This window comes from Amblyomma americanum, chromosome 8, assembly GCF_052857255.1.
Source record: "Amblyomma americanum isolate KBUSLIRL-KWMA chromosome 8, ASM5285725v1, whole genome shotgun sequence".
NCBI lineage: Eukaryota > Metazoa > Arthropoda > Arachnida > Ixodida > Ixodidae > Amblyomma > Amblyomma americanum.
Window position 1 is genome coordinate 100,026,427 of NC_135504.1, and position 17,041 is coordinate 100,043,467.

Genomic DNA, 17,041 nt, shown 5'->3' on the forward strand with positions numbered 1-17,041 from the left:
ATTATTATTATTATTATTATTATTATTATTATTATTATTATTATTATTATTATGCCGCGAAGGTGTCAGTATTCGGCGTATCGGGTGCAGAGTATCCATGAACATGTCCAACATTCTGGGACAAAAATTTTGAATATTGTGAAACTGTAAGGTACTGGCATAGAAATACCGAAGGTAATGAACCTTTTCCGATATGTAGAAAAATCTTTCTTTTATTATGTTTCTATCGCTCGCATCGAGCACTCAAGGCTTGCATAAAAAGCCAATGGGGGACGCTTTTGACGATAGAAAACTCGTTAATAGCAACAAAAAAATGCAAGTCTGCTGAAGGGAGATCTGTGGTTATATTGACTGCTATAGTCAAATCTTACAATATATAAAAAAAATTGCGCTCATAAAGTTTTTCCCCGTTCAAAGACGCTTTTATCGAGAATTGTCGGGTATGCCTAATCTCACATCAATTGCCCCTCCTTCCCCCTATTTACCTTTGCCTTCATGCAGCACCGAGTTTGACCTGACCAGCGACGAGAACGTTTGGATTGGCCTGGCTGGGACGCTGCCTTTCTGTCTCGTGCGCGTAGGATTCGACCAGATGCCGGTGCAGAGGTTCATGGCAGCGAAGACGCTACGACAGGCACGATGGCACGTATGACTCTTCTTTCTTTTTCACGCGTTTCTTTTTTTCGACATATGAAAATTTTCAGCGAGCTTTGTTCACGCTTACCTTATTTTGCTACAACAGGGTTGCCGTCGCAGGTGCAGCTTGCGTCCTCTCCTTCTTTGCCCTGGTGATACTTGGAGCCGTAGCCATGTTGTATTGGTACAGAGACTGCGATCCACTCCTTGCCGGTGCTATTACCACTTACGACCAGGTAACGGCCCCTTATGAGTCTCATGCATTCGTCTATACATGGCAGGTACTTTGCATAGTGGTAAGATACCGGGCGTACTAGAAGGGCGGACGTGCCATTAATAGTGAATCCGCAGCAGTGGTTATGGCTACTGACCCGAAAGACGCGGGTTTGATCCCGGCCACGGCGGTCGAATTTCGATGGAGGTGAAGTAATAGAGGCCCGTGGGCTGTGCGATGTCAGCGCACGTTAAAGAACCCAGGTGATCGAAATTATCCGGAGCCCTCCACTACGGCGTCCCTCATTGCCCGAGTCGCTGAGGAACGTTAAACTCCATAAAACTAAGCCAATAGTGAATGCACGCGACACAGGGAATCGCATTTTGGTAAAACACGTTGTTAGGCTAGTTGGTACTTTGTAATAAGGAAAGTTACATCAGCCAAAAGAAAGCGCGCACACAAAACTGGGAAGATGACAGGAAAGATGATCTTCCCTCTGCCTTCCCTCTATCCTGTCATCTTCCCAATTTCCTGAGCGCGTCTTATTTTGGCTCATGTTATTTTCCTTATTGGAATCGCATCTGCAGTGCGCAGATCGCCCATTTCATGAATGTACACCGCACCCAAATCGCTTTACGTGCGACGTATCTGCGCATGCGCAGAATCCCAGTCTCGATCGACGGAAACAATAAGCGTTGTTCGGCAGCGCTTGAATAGGATACGCACGTTAGAACGGTGAAAACGGCGTCGCCGCTAACAAGTACTTCAACGCAATTAACAGAGTCCGCGACGATAACCTATTACAGAAGAGTCATACCCAGTAACTCTGGATAGAAACATATATCAACGGGAAAGCGTTTATGAACGGCATTTTCTTTCTATATTGTATAAGATTTCACTATAACAATCCATATAGCCGCAGATCTCCTGTCAGCAGGGTGGCATTTTTTGCCAGTAACGTTTTTGCGATCGTCAAAAGCGTTCCCCGTTGGTTTTCTGCGGCAGCCTTCACTGTTCGATGCAAGCGATGGAAACACGTTAAAAGAAAGGTTTTGCTACATGTCGCAAGAATGAACCATTGCGTTAACTATTTACAGAACAGTACCTTACAACATTCCAATACTCAAAATTTTGGTCCAAGAATGCTGTGCATGTGACATGACAGGAGACGCTGTCCCTCGCCGCGTCCGTCCCTGGGCGAAGCAACACCGAGCTAGCGACAGCGTCACAACAAAAGTCACCGGTAGACACCTGGCTGACACTAGTACAACGACACCACCATTCTTTTTGCTATTCTTCTGTTAAAGGAAGTGTGGCCGTTCTTTGCTTGTATATACGCAACTTCGCTTCAGACCAAGCTCTGAGCGTGAAACCGAGAATCTGGTGTAAAATTTCACTTGGTTCGCTCTGCAAATGACCGCTCGAGAGTTCCGAGGCAAACCTGCCCACGCCTGTACGTTGCCCCGTCAACTCGATACCACTGAGTGGCGGAGAGCCCTCGCAGGCGCGACGGTGCGATCAGTGCATGCGCTTTCTTGTTCCAGCTTTCACTTGCCGGTACCCTAATTCTAAAAAGTGGAACAGATGAAGTGCAATTTACCGATCGGGTCTAACGTGTAAACACCCACCTACCTCTTCCCGGCGAGTTGACTCTACCTACCTCGCCGCTTTATTATCTTTTTTTACAGCGAAGCTGTATACCTCTACCATCCACCGAAATTTTACGGTCGTCGGCGTCGTCAGCAAAAAACGCCAGGCTAAAAATTTAATGCTACTCCGAGTGGAAAACTACCCAAGAGCATAGAAATCGTATATCATAATGATCATAAAGCAGTCGTAATGCAGAAAACATCAAAGAACAGAAATAAAAAGCAACAAAATAAAAATTCAGACAGAGAATATGTGCGTGCGTGCGTGCGCGCGCGCGTGTGTGTGTGTGTGTGTGTGTGTGTGTGTGTGTGTGTGTGTGTGTGTGTGTGTGTGTGTGTGTGTGTGTGTGTGTGTGTGTGTGTGTGTGTGTGTGTGTGTGTGTGTGTGTGTGTGTGTGTGTGTGTGTGTGTGTGTGTGTGTGTGTGTGTGTGTGTGTGTGTGTGTGTGTGTGATAAAAATAAAATATATATGAATGGAAAATTAAAAACAATAATGGTAAACCTCGTTTGAAAACAGGCGTACTATACAACTCAGTACTCGTCTTGATTAAGAAAAAACACAAAACAAGCATCAAACCACATGATCGATGATAACGCATGTCTGAACAATGGGAACACCGTTTCACTAATGCAACTCAACCAACCACCATTCATGGTTCATGGATTGATTTAACCTTAGCAAACAATATCTCTACAGTTAGAACTGAAAATCTCTGTGTATATCATACTGATATAGTCGTGAATGTCGTTGTGAAGTAGTAAAGGGTAATATAAGTACATATCGCTTGTCACTGGTTTCACTCTTTGTAGAGCCTCGTGTGTGAATTTTCAAGTGACGTCGCAATGGTTAATTGGGTGTCGTTTTATAGCGTCGCTGTCCAACCACCTTCAGAGTGTGTATTGGAGGCACAACTTCTTTTTCTTGCCCGCCGGCTAATATGTTCATCGCTATGACGTTTAATTTTTTAGACCATGAAACACGCGTGTTTAGAATGAACAAGCACCAATGTGGAAATTTAGAACGCAGGAAGGAAAAAATAAAACGTCGGCGCTTTAATTCCAGCTTGGGTTACGACAAAGTACAATTTATCTAACACAACGGTTGCATAGCGGTCGCAGTTACCATGACCAGCCACGATTATCGCCGTAGTAATTCACTTAATACCAAAGACATAATGGCTCCTAGTTCCCACCTGGAAGAAAGAAGTCGACTCTCTGAAAATGCCGCGAACAAGCGACCATCGACGCTGTGAATGGCTGGCCAATCTACAGTTTCTCCTCCCAAAGACTCCTTCTCTTCGGGCTGATGGCAGTACGAAAGCAATAGAATGATACCCCTTAAAAATTTCTTCTGAGAGTCTATGGACTGTCCATATACCTTTGTCTATAAAGTCTATAGACTTTCTACGAATTCTATAAACATAAATTGTATGAAGAATCTATATACAAGGTGTCGCAGATAACTTTAGCCAGGGTTTAAAATACGCCGAGACACTCTCTAGTAAGTCACACTATCTTTTGTGTTGGGCTTAATTGCATAATTAGTCGAGATTAACAAACTTCGCAAGCAATGAAGATAGGCGAAAAAGTCCAATGAGAAAGTTGTAGAACGCTCCGCTAAACGTCCAATTCAACTGTTTCTAACTGTCCATCTATTACTTATTGGCTTTTTTTCGCTCACTACAGATGCCCACGAAATAGAAAAAAAAACACACGTGACATTCACGCTTGCGCGCCGCGATTTCAGTGCTCTCAAACGTTCCGTGTAGGAACGAAGACATAATTTAGCCCGATGTGCTGCCGCTTAAAGGTGACATGGCAGCAACGCAGCAGCCGGTTGTGGGATTTACGCCAGCGGTATGCTTCTATTGTGGCCCTTGATAGCGACAAGCAGACACAGTCCTTATCGCTTGCGCTCGCGTAAATCGCACAGCCTGCGTCGCAGCTCTAACACCTTTATAGGCAGAAGCGCAATGGACTAAATGATATGTTCGTTCCTACTCAGAAAGTTTGAGAGCACTGCAATCGCGGCGCGCAAGCGGGCATGTCACGTGTTTTTTTTTGTATTTCGCGGGCATCTGCAGTGAGCAAAAAAAAAAAAGCCGACACGTAAAGGATGGAAAGTTAGAAACTGTTCTTTTTGTGCACACGCATTAAAAGTGCATACGTCAGTCAACTCTTCCGCTGTCGCCTTCTGCTGCTTTTTGCCTTTCTAACAGCACGTTGTTATGTCTCACTCTCGATGAACACCTGAACCGCGCCTTAAGGGAAGATTTGACGAGACTGGTTAAGGAGAAAAGGGAGATAGAAAGGGGAGGGCAGGTGCACATTACTCGTGGTCTCACATCTTCCAGTGGGCAATGGTCAATTGCAACGCAAGGAAGAAGCGGCGAGTGCCCCTCAAAGGATGTCCTTCAGCCAGTGACGTCGGCCAGTTGTGTAAACGTCTTTTTTTGTCCACTCCATCCGTGATTAATCCCACAGTACTTGCAAGCCCCCACATTGTCACCCTAGATGATCCAAGAAGACCAAGCCCGACGTCATGACAGTCGGTCGACGTGATTGGCTGGAAAGCCTCCTTTTATGGACATTCGCCACTTTGTTCTCGAGTTGGTTCCGGCTTTGGAAGCTATGAGCGCGAAGCTACGCCTCTCGCAAATGAACCTTTCTCACGCTTTCTCGACCAAATCGCACAAGTTGGAAGCTGTCGGCTCGCGCTGTTATCAGTCACTCCATCGTAAAAAGGCGGGTGTTCGTGCGGAGGTCCGACGCACTTGAGCTCTGGGCCTCCTTGCTACACCGGGCCTCGCGAGCTCCTTACTCGAAAATGAGGCTTCAATTTCGATCATTATCTCTTAACGTTATCTTTTCTTTGTTTTTTTTTTCTCTCGTGGTTCAGATTGTTCCATATTTTATAAAAGAGCGCCTCTCCGAAGTTACCATGCTCAGAGGCTTATTTCTGGCAGGACTTCTTGGCGCTTCCACAAGGTAAGATTCCTACATACACTCACCTGGAGTGCTGGTCACCAACGAATTGCTGTGATGCCACATTTAAGCGATCCTTCACGTAACAAGTCGAATGCGTGTCCTAACAAAGGTTCTGCCTCCCGCAGACATCACCAAGACCGCAATTTCTCCAGGGTATATGGAGGCCCCTGAGTGAAGTGACGGCGACTAGTTAGTTGTTCATTGGGCTGTAAACTGCGTCATAGTGCTTAGTATAAGTCGAATATATATACACAAAGCAAAGATGGAACAGTAGAACGCTCTTCTTCGGTACAGTCATTCCTTTGTACTTGTCATAACTGCACAAAAATAACTGGCGCGAAGACAAGAGGACGAACACGCAGAGACAGGACTGCCACCACACCTGTGTGGTTTGTTATGGCTTTTTTTCCGAAAAATAAACTTTGCTTGTAGTTGGCGCCAGTCCTGTCTCTCTGTGTTCGTCCTGGCACGTGTCTTTCCACCAATTCGGATTTATGCAATTGTGTCTCGTTACAACCAAGTATAGCTCAAACGAAGTACTAGTTGTCCTTGTGTTCGTCTTCTCTGGTGCGGTCTCCTGCACAATGATGCCGAAGGCTTACAGCGTTTTGCTTCGTTTGGAAACACTTGCGATACTTCTTTACCCTGCTTTCATAATAAGGTAATAGCTATGATGTGACCCCTCCTCAATTGTCAAATTTCTACTTGGAAACCGGGTAAAGCACTACATTATAAAGTAATGCCTGGCTAACTCGCTCTGCCAATTAGCCACAAGCTCCAGCAAACCATAGCGTCTTCCTGAACACTGCGGCATTATAAGCCAGTTAAGCTTGGATTTTTTGTGAAGTTGAGCGCGCTGTCTAAGTCCGCAAGGCCTAAGCGTCTATGTAGCGCTACATACTAGCAGAACAATCATGAGAGTGATCGCGCTTTCATCCGGCTGTGTAGTACGTGCGTGCCGTAGTCGTGCATCGCTCTGAAAGGCAATGCGCATCTGCAGTAGTGGGTGGTGGCCACAAGCAAATGGTGTGATCTAATTTGTTCCTAAACGCATTTCGACCATGTTTTCTTACAGGATATCTGAGTACAAGCTTTAGTGTAAGGTCTTGCATTTCCGGTAACTTCGTGACGCCAGAATCGAGGTTACTGGAAACAGGCGCGTCGAAGAGTAAAGGAAATCCACGACCGATAACTACAACTCGGAAAGTCTTATAACGGTTGGTGGAGGAAACAATTAACGGCCATAACTGAGACTGTGATTGCATGCACTGAAAAGGAGAATGTTTTCCCTGTAAAGACAAAGCTTTCATCTGCTGTAAGATTGTTGCACATCAGGCGATCAATAGACGCTGCCATTAGAAGTAATCTTGCTGTTCAAATAGCTGTCAGTGTTCAGAAGGGATGAAAGTGGGCCTCCGCTGACAGACTTAAACGTTATTTGCAATGTAAAAAAACAAAATCTCGTAACCATAATATTAACGTGTCGTGAACCCTTCATTCTTTGGTATCTCGTTTTTCAGCACAGTCTCCTCCGTCGTCAACTCCCACGCTGCAATCTTCAACATCGATGTGGTCACGCCCTTTGTCAAAATGGGCGAGCGCAAGGCGGTCATCATGGTGCGGCTGCTAGGTGCGAAGCTTACTGCACATCTCCTTCAGGGATATGAAAGGCTTAAGCCGACATGCTAGTATTACAGTGCCACTGCAGCGCCAAAATGATCTTCCATAGTGTCCAAAAACTTCACGAGTAGATAGGTGACCTGAATCACGACCGGAGTTCTACTTCGGCACCTCTTTCTTCCTTTCTTCACTCAGTCCCTCCTTTATCTCTTCCCTTACGGCGCGGTTCAGGTGTCCAAAGATATATGAGATAGATACTGCACCATTTCCTTAGGGCGCTCGGCTACTGATACGGAGTTCCCGGGTTCGAACCCGACCGCGGCGACTGCGTTTTTATGGAGGCAAAACGCTAACGCGCCCGTGTGCTGTGCGATGTCAGTGCACTTTAAAGATCCCCAGGTGGTCGTAATTATTCCGGAGCCCTCCACTACGGCACCTCTTTCTTCCTTTCTTCTTTCACTCCCTGCTTTATCCCTTCCCTTACGGCGCGGTTCAGTTGTCCGCCGATATATGAGACAGATACTGCGCCATCTCCTTTCCCCAAAAACCAATTATTATTATTATTATTATTATTATTATTATTATTATTATTATTATTATTATTATTATTATTATTATTATTAATATTATTATTATTATTGACCGCAGCGGTGGCCAAGTGGTTGAGCATCCGCCTCGTATGCGGGAGGTGCGGGGTTCGATCCCCAGTGCCGCCGGGTACCCACCGGTGATACAATGGGTACAAGCTTTCCCCTGGTCTGGTGCTCGGCTTATTTAGGGTGAAATGCTTGGGAAATGGGTCTCTGACCCCACCTTGAGAAAAAGAAAAAATACCTTGTGACATGGCGCTCTTTGGCCATAGCTGCCCTTGCGCCATAAAAATCCATAATCATCATCATTATTATTATTTTTATTATTATTATTATTATTATTAATATTATTATTATTATTATTATTATTATTATTATTATTATTATTATTATTATTATTATTATTATTATTATTATTATTATTATTATTATTATTATTATTATTATTATTATATTTCCACTTGAAAAGGACGCAAATGTGTTGTATGCCTGAGTTTCAATTGCACGTGTTATAGTCGGATACCACTCTAGAACGAAGATAAACAGTTTGGAGATAAAAACTTTGCGCCCTATCTCGCTCACGTCGTGCCTAGAAAAGCTTTTTCAGAGAGTCATCATAAGGAGAATACACCAATACCTGGAAGATGAAGATCTGTACACGCACAGTATGTTCGGCTTCAGAACAAATCTATCGACGCAGGACATCTTCTTGCAGATCAAGGAGGAAGTCGCAGAAGCCACCCTAAAAACAGGGGAGAACATCATCATGGCACTGGACATCAAGGGCGCGTTCGATAACGTCAGTCATGACGCCATCATGGAAGGGCTAACCAGCACCAATCGCGGAAGAAGAGTACACGACTACGTAAGGGCCTTCATGTCAAACCGCACAGATACGGTTGGACTGGGTGACCTACGCAGCAAGGTCTTCTAAACACTAAACAAAGGCACCCCGCAAGGCTCAATGATCTCGCCGGTCCTCTTCAACATAGCCATGATTGGGCTAGGCAGATAGCTGAGCCAGATAGAAGGGATACAGCACGCTATGTACGCCGATGATATAACGATCTGGATCAGCCAGGGCTCCCCAGGGCAAAAACAAGATCTTCTGCAACAGGCAGCCACATGCGTGGAGAACTACGTCAGAGAGAGAGGCCTGGCATGCTCCACCGAGAAGTCGGAAATTCTATGAGTGGGCAAGAGACCATCCAAAGAAATATACAACATAAGAATTGAAGGGGAGGTCCTCTCGGAACGCAACATGATCAGAGTGTTGGGAATGTGGTTTCAAAGCAGCGGGAAGTGCAGCCACACCCTAAGCCTTCTTCAACAATCAATGCAACAGGTCAGCAGAATGATCACCAGAGTATCACAGAGAAGATTTGGCATGAAGGAGAGCGACACGATCAAGTTAGTCAAGAACCTGGTGGTCAGCCGCATAGCATACTCACTCCCCTACCACAAGATGACACAGCACGAAAAAGAACAAGCAGACAGTTTAATCAGGAAGGCTTTCAAGACGGCCCTAAATCTACCAAGAAATACGCCAAACGAGAAGCTCCCCAAGTTGGGAGTCCACAATACGTTTGACGAGCTAAAGGAAGCTCAAATAGGGGCCCAAATGTACAGGCTCCAGCAGTCAACCACCGGCCGAGCGCTTCTCCGAAGGCTGGGCTACTTAAGTGAAGAAGTGGAAGATAGGGTTGCGGGCATACCTGATAACATTCGCCAAACACTCAGGGCGTGCCCAATCCCTCGCAACATGGACCCTAATCTGCACGCAGGGAGAAGGGCTGCGGGAGCAGAGTAAGTAGAAAAGCACTTAGCTGAAAAAACAAATGTAGTATACACAGATGCGGCTTTGCATCGATGGAACAGAAACACGAAGGAACACAGAGTAGTATCGGTGGTTGTGAACCATCAAGGGGACCTAGTCACCAGTATATCACAGAGCGGCTGCAGAGTATCCGAGGGGGGTAGAAGCTGCTGTTGCACTAGCAGTAGCTGAAGGATACCGCAGAAATAAATCGCTCACAATAATCACCGACACCAAAGAAGCATGCAGGCACTACACTAATGGTAGGATCAGCAAGGGAGCGCTACGCATCATCCTCCAGGCGGGACCCCCAAACAAAGAAATTCAACACAAAGTTTTCTAGGTGCCGGGGCACACCGGGGTGACTGGGAATCAGAGGGCCGACGATCTAGCTCGCGAGCTTACCAACCGAGCAGATACATCAAGTGACCCTGAGCCCACCACACGGTGGAACCATCGTAGGCGGAAATCCTAAATCTCTACAGAGGACAGAGGATAGCGTATCCTCCACCACAACAGCTATTAACGCAATATGAGGTAGTCGGTTGGCGTAGACTGCAAACAGGAAGCTTTCGTAACTTACACATACTTCACAAAATGTTTCCGAACCAGTACGCGAACACATGCAAGTGGTGTGGAGCCACCCCCACTTTATACCATATTACATGGGAGTGTAAAAACAATTATTCCTTCCATAGACTAAAAGAGCACTATGTGGAACAGTGGGAGAGCCTGCTCACCAGCAGCGTGCTGGTGGTCCAAAAAGGACTGGTCCAGCATGCGTATGAGGCACCAAGACTCAGTGGGGCCCTGCAATAAGGGCACCACCCTTGGAAGACTCGGAACTTCCACATGAATATAACCGGGTCCCGCTGAATCGACCAATTTTTGGCGCCAATAAAGTTATTTTTCTCTCTCTCTCAAGAACGAACCGGTTTTTCCTGGTCACCCGCCACGGGGGGCCGAGCGGCGCCGCGGAGGCTGTGGCTACGGCACTCGGCTTCTGATCCGGAGTTCCCGGGTTCGAACCCGATAGCGGGGGCTGCGTTTCGATGGAGGCGAAACGCAAAGGCGCCCGTGTGCTGTGCGATGTCAGTGCACGTTAAAGGTCCCCAGGTGGTCAAAATTATTCCGGAGCCCTCCACTGCGGCACCTCTTTCTTCTTTCACTCCCTCCTTCCCTTACTTCCATCCTTCCCTTGCTGAGCGGTTCAGGTGTCCAACGATATAACCGCCATTTCGTTTCGCCAAAAACCAATTATTATTATTATTTTTCCTGGACAAAGGACCCCCTTACAGCCAATGGCGTCGGTCGATTCTCGTGACCCTGCTAGCGTGACAGCGCAAGGAGCAGCGGAACAATGCAGGGAAGGGGCTGTCCCCTTTCATCTGCTACTCCCTGTTTACAGGGCGTTTACAGAGCGGCATGCTTGCGCCACGACTTTGGGAGTATTTGCGAAGGGGCGCGTACAAAGAGAAAATGAAGTTATGCGTCGAAATGATGAATCTGTTGTCGGGCTGAACACCGCGATAAAGCACAAGGCTCCGTGAGCGCGGAACGAAAGCAGAAAATGTAGTAATACATAGAAAAACTCATAGGGACACCTAATTAGCTTGGGTGTTAGCAATGCGATAATATTAGAAGCTGCTAACTCATTTAATGGGATTTATCCCGTCTGGTGACATCACTTCTCTTCAGCGAATGGGGGACTTTTATGACCAACGGCACATTTTTTTCCCCGATCAGGTGTTTAATCCTGCCGCATTACTACTACAATGCCGAAATAACAACGAAGCAGAGAAGGAATCTGCTCACCTGCCGCGAACACAGATACCACAGGAAGGGGGAGGGGGGGTCATTTTTCGCAGAAGGAAAACTCAACGCTCTTTTCCCGTTCTTCATTGCACATTAGTATCGCAGCAGAGGCGCAATTTGTATTTGAAACATTTGCTCCCTTTATGCAACCCCTGCATTGCCGCCATCGCACCTAGTGACCTACTTAATGTCTCTGACGCCATGCTCGTAGCACTGTAAGCTATAACCAAAGTGAGCTGCAGTATTATCCGGCAATCCTTTTTTGTCCTGCGTTTTGAGCCATTGGCATTTTAGATACTGTCTGGAAGGAAACGTTCAGGGAACAATGCGACCTTAGAAACGATGTTTTTGCTCAATCCTTTTGTTAATTTTAATAGCATAAAAGCCGTAGTTTTTTTTTCGACCTCTCCCAATGCATAGCAGCATTGCGATTTTCGTACAATGTTTGGCCTGCACCGCACGTTGTGCAAACAATTTAATACAAGGAAGAAATCTTTTCAGCCCTCGCAAGTGGCATCATAATGACGTTTTTTGCCACTGCTGTGCCTTACATGGGTGCTGCAGCCAAGGTACGTACGATTTCTTGCTTCTCGGGAGTTCTTTTTACAGCCACTGTTTACCCGTGGCTGCTGTGTGTTCTTTCCGAACTCAGTTACTTTTTGTCGGCAGCTCTTCCTTTCCCTGTACTCAACCGCTGGGGGTCCGTTCGCGGGCCTCGTCTTGCTCGCCATGTCGTCGCCTTGGGTCAACGCAAAGGTATGCTTCATCGACGTATACTCACACCCGATATCATACTTCGCGTGCAGCTCTACCAAAGCTGGCGCACAGCTTCTCGCCGGCTGAATTAATAATTAATAATTGGTTTTGGGGGGAAAGGAAATGTCGCAGTATCTGTCTCATATATCGTTGGACACCTGAACCGCGCCGCACGGGAAGGGATAAAGGAGGGAGTGAAAGAAGAATGGAAGAGAGATGTGCCGTAGTGTAGGGCTCCGGAATAATTTCGACCACCTGGGGATCTTTAACGTGCACTGACATCGCACAGCACACGGGCGCCTTAGCGTTTTGCCTCCATAAAAGCGCAGCCGCCGCGGTCGGGTTCGAACCCAGGAACTCCGGATCAGTAGCCGAGCGCCCTAACCACTGAGCCACCGCGGCGGGTCATAAGAACTACCCAACATTCCAAATTCCCGCGATGATTTTGAGCGTTGAGCGGTATTCGACACAAGGCAGCGGTCGCGCAAACTGGAAGCGTTTGTCCAGATTTCATGTGCTGGCCCGGGGCTAACGAAAAGGCAGGCAATTGAATGTAGGATATCTCATCAAGCGATAGAAATAACTTTCGACCCCTGACGAGATGCGTATATGGCTCGACATTGCGTGGTCTAAAAATTTCTCCATCTACAGCTGTGAGCACGTCCTTAAAGGATTTTTTCCGCGCCACTCTGAAGGGAGTTCAAGAGGACGGATGTGATATACTGCAAGAGGCGATCGCTGTACAGGCTACACACCACGCGGTCGTAACACGCAACCGATGGTCCCTGGCCACCACATCTACTAGCCGCCTCAAAACGCGCGAAATCCGCTATATCTTCTCACCAGGCTGCACTATCAGTATACATTCAACACCAGGACTCCACGCCGGGCCCATCGACATTCTGTGTTTCATGTCCAGACGAGTTCTTCAAAGTTCCGTGCTTGTAGTGAGATTTGTTGAGTACCGCAGCTGTGGCCAAGTGGTCTGAGCATCCGCGCCTTACATCTTTGTAAGGCCACCCTATACCACCGTGCACCCACCAGTTTTTTAATTCTTCGTGGTGCTCGACTTCTCAGGAATGAAATGATTGGTCAAAGCGGTTTTGGACAACCACACCAAAGATCAACGATACTAGGAGTTTTCTTAGGATCCGTCGATCGTTGATCCTCGCAGGACCTAAATCCGCCTTGCTTAAGCGTTGAAATGCGGGCCCGTTGGTTCATAATAACTTGAAGAAAAAAAACAGTCACAAAAGACAAGGGACGAGAGAAGGAGTGTTCACGCCACAACGACTGGACTATCAACTGAGATTAATTAGACAAAGCATAGTCCCAGGAAGGATAGCAGAGCATGCGTAATAGCCGCATCACAACTCACAGCTCATAGGGCACACAAAATATCACATCTACAGTGAACGGCCTAAAAAAGCGAATTCCTTCTCGACTTGCCTAGCCATTGCAATGAACGTGGATGTTATCCACTGTTCAGCAATGTAACTATTCTTGGTAGAGGCAAGAGAAAACAAGAGCGAGAAATCTTGAAAACATACCATATCAGTTTGTCAGCCCAGGACTGCATTAGCACAACCTCGGTGCGCTTACTCAAAAAAGAATTCGTTTTTTTAGGCCGGTCACGGTGGATGTGTATCTTGAGTGTACTATTCGCTGTGAGTTGTGATGCGGCTGTTGCGCATGCTCTGCTCGCCTTGCATGGGGCAGCCGGATTGTAGACGTTTTTATTACCGCACAGCACAAACATCTGTGCCCACTGTTCAGCCGCACTATGCTGTTTGGAGTATACGAACCCGCGAATCTGCTTTCGGAACAGGGCAACATGTTTTAACAGGATGCTTTACATTGCAGGGAACAGCATGCGCATGCCTGCTCGTGTGCGCGTTCCAGCTGTGGCACGCTGTGGGCCGGATGCTGGCCGGCGCGTCGCACTCAGTCGTTATACCAGGGACACTGGACCGATGTCCACTGGAGGCCAACCACACCGAGGAAGGCTCCGGTGTCACCGCGCGGGTAGATGGGTCACTGCCCCAAAGGTTGGTGCCGTACCCAAACTTGCAACGCAGATAATAAGTGACTACGGCGCTTACTGCACACCTTGCATGCCCCAATCTAGATTGTTTGGTTCTTAGCATACGTAGCACGCGAGAGCTATGTTCTCAAACCGTAGGCATTCGCATTTATTCACACGTCAGTGCACCAATTTTCCAGTGACGAAGTTTTGGAACGTTGTTATATAGCGGCACCAAACGCCACTGATGCGCGGCGGTCAAACATTTATGCCGTCAGGAACCACATCAGGTTGAGTTGGGAATGGAAGAGACATTTGGCACCAACTCGATGGACTAATAAACACTGCCACCCCACTGAATTATCCGGCTCCCAAAAGTAGCGCAAATAGGAGAGCTTGTCTAAGCGCTGGACCGTCAGCGCCACACATATGTGCTGGATCCGTAAGTCTCCCTGTCCTTCACGAGTGCTTCATAATAGCTGACTCGTTATAACTATAGACTCACTCATTAGTGAAGGGTCGGGAACATGTTGCGGTGAAAGGGTACGATGCAGAGCTTGGAGTACGGGGGAGGCCAAGGGCCTGAAGAGTGCCTGGCTTGGGAGGGATGTGGGGCTGATCGAGAGCGCAACCACATGCTTTGCTGCGGGGAGGATAGACTACCAAGTTGACGACAGAAACCCTTAAGTATTGAGCGCTCTCCTGGCAGCGTAGCGTTGTTATCTCTTTTCTTCTTTGTCGGTCTTTGCGCTGGTATAACAATGTCTATTTGCCCTTGTTTCACGCTGCCCTGGCCACCGTGTCCTTCCATGTCGTCGGGGTCATCGTCTCTTCTCCTTCCATTTCGAACACGAGAAGAGGGAAGTGAGAGAGAGAGAGAATGAATAGGGAAGACAGAGCAGAGCGTACAGAACCATATGCCGAGAAGAGACGACACACAGCGGCGCGCAGGGAGATGGGTGGCACGCACATAATTATATACGCTGCGCACAGTGCGTGTGAATGTGTGTGCATAGTTTTACAGCGACTGCTCCAACGTGTTGCGGAACAGTGCACAAGACATCTCGGCAATAAAGGCTCATCTCTTTAATCGTTTTTACAGATTTGTATCTGACGGCATGGTGGTGACTAGATTACCTAGTACCCCACTCACCGATTTCACAGTTGTGAGTCTGTCTGCATGGTCCCATCGTGTTACTGTGTGAGGTGGCATTTCACTTAGTGATTGGTCGGGACAGGTTGCTCCGGAAGCGCAACCAAGGTCTCGCAAGCCCCACCGATGGCAGTGTTTGAAAGCAGTGGCTTCTCGCTTAACCGCTGCACCACTGGCACCAGGAATGGTACGAAGGCGCCCGCGATCTACGAATGTCATCATCATCAGCCTGCCTACGCCCGCCGCAGGGCAAATGCCTCTCCCATGTCTCTGCAATTAAGCCTGTACTTTGCCAGCTGCACCCACCGTATGCCCACGAATTTAATATCGTCCTCCCACCTAACTTTTCGCCCCTCCCCTGCTACGTTTGCCTTCTTTTGGAGTACACTCCGCTACCATAATGGACCAGCGGTCCTCTTCCCTTCGCATTACATGCCCTGCGCAAGCCCATTTATTCCTCTTGATTTCGACTAGGATGCCATTAACCCGAGTTTGTTTCCTCACCCACTCTGCCCGCTTCCGTTCTCTTAATATTAGACCTAAAAATTTTTTTTTCCACGGCTCGCTGCGTTGTCCTTAACTTAAGCCCCTTTTCGTTAGCCTCCACGTTTATGCCCCGTAGGTGAGTACCGATAAGATACAGCTGTTGTACACTTTTTTCTTGCGGGATATTAGTAAACTGCCACTCATGATCTGAGAGAACCTTCCATATGCGCTCCACCCCATTCTTATCCTTATAGTTATTTCCATCTCATGATCCGGATCAGCGGTCACTACCTGCCCTAAGTAGACGTATTCCCTTACTTCTTCAAGTACCTCGCTACCAATTGCGAACTGCTTTTCCCTTGCCTACGGATGTAGAGAATTATAAATTGCCCATATATTGGCATTGGTCGTCGCCGCGCATTCTATACGCGGTCGCGTAGGTGGTGCGTTGCACTGTTGGCAGCGCCAGCTGTATTTGCCTATTTCCTCTGGTTTCGCGCTGTCGTCGTAGCTGTCCCGTCTGCATGCCGCATGCAAGCCCCATAAGACAGATAAGTGTACAGCTTTGTAGAAATCTGCCGGCTCGGCTACACGGCCACTCCGCACTAGTGCCCACCGTTCGGCGAAAGACTACATCGGGAATCGAATAGGAACCGGGGGCTCAAACTCGGACAGTCACGAATCCGCCCACGGATCCGTCCAATCATTCACATGCTATTGTGGCTATCTGTGTGGATTCAGTGGCGTTGTCAGCCGTGCTTGGGGTCGTCATTGTGTTAAATGACTTCGCGCACTAGCTAACACTGATGACGCCTCGTACCCTGAGTGTGGGCGGCTGTAATTTTCTTTTGTTTCGTTTTCATTTGCAGCTCGGACGTCTTCCCGCTGTATCAGGTGTCGTTCTTGTGGATCGCTTTCATGGGACTGCTGCTCACGATGCTCTTGGGGACAGCCCTGAGTCTGGCTACAGGTGAGCGGGTGCACTGCACCTTTGAGTCAGATAACCCAGTAACTAATTTCGTCCAGGATTGACCGTGAGGACATTTCAAGTGTCAATGTTGTACGGCACAGATAATAAGAGAGCGCTCACCTCAGTGCGCAGCTAGGCGACCGGACTGACGGCTATAAAGCGTTTCGTGTATACACTGGCGAAAAGTAAAAAGATTTCTATAAGGAAGCATTTTTTAATTATTCAAATACAAGTGCGTTAGCGCGCGCCTTCCATTTCTGTGTCATCGAACTAACCCGCCTTTTGTACGTTGATGTACGGAACTTTGCCCTATTCACCACGTTAT

At 47.5% G+C, this 17,041-nt stretch overlaps 1 protein-coding gene across 1 annotated transcript in view; it reads left to right on the plus strand.

Annotated features, from left to right (window-relative positions):
* Window positions 1–16,778, plus strand: part of LOC144102646 (sodium-coupled monocarboxylate transporter 1-like) — a 63,980-nt gene extending 47,202 nt beyond the window's left edge. Inside the window, exons 7-14 of the mRNA XM_077635862.1 lie at window positions 502–642; window positions 743–872; window positions 5,399–5,487; window positions 7,008–7,117; window positions 11,830–11,897; window positions 11,998–12,084; window positions 13,948–14,132; window positions 16,616–16,778. Of these exons, the coding sequence (XP_077491988.1) occupies window positions 502–642; window positions 743–872; window positions 5,399–5,487; window positions 7,008–7,117; window positions 11,830–11,897; window positions 11,998–12,084; window positions 13,948–14,132; window positions 16,616–16,778 (973 nt within the window). The remainder of the gene's footprint in view (window positions 1–501; window positions 643–742; window positions 873–5,398; window positions 5,488–7,007; window positions 7,118–11,829; window positions 11,898–11,997; window positions 12,085–13,947; window positions 14,133–16,615) is intronic.
* Window positions 16,779–17,041: the final 263 nt, after the last annotated feature.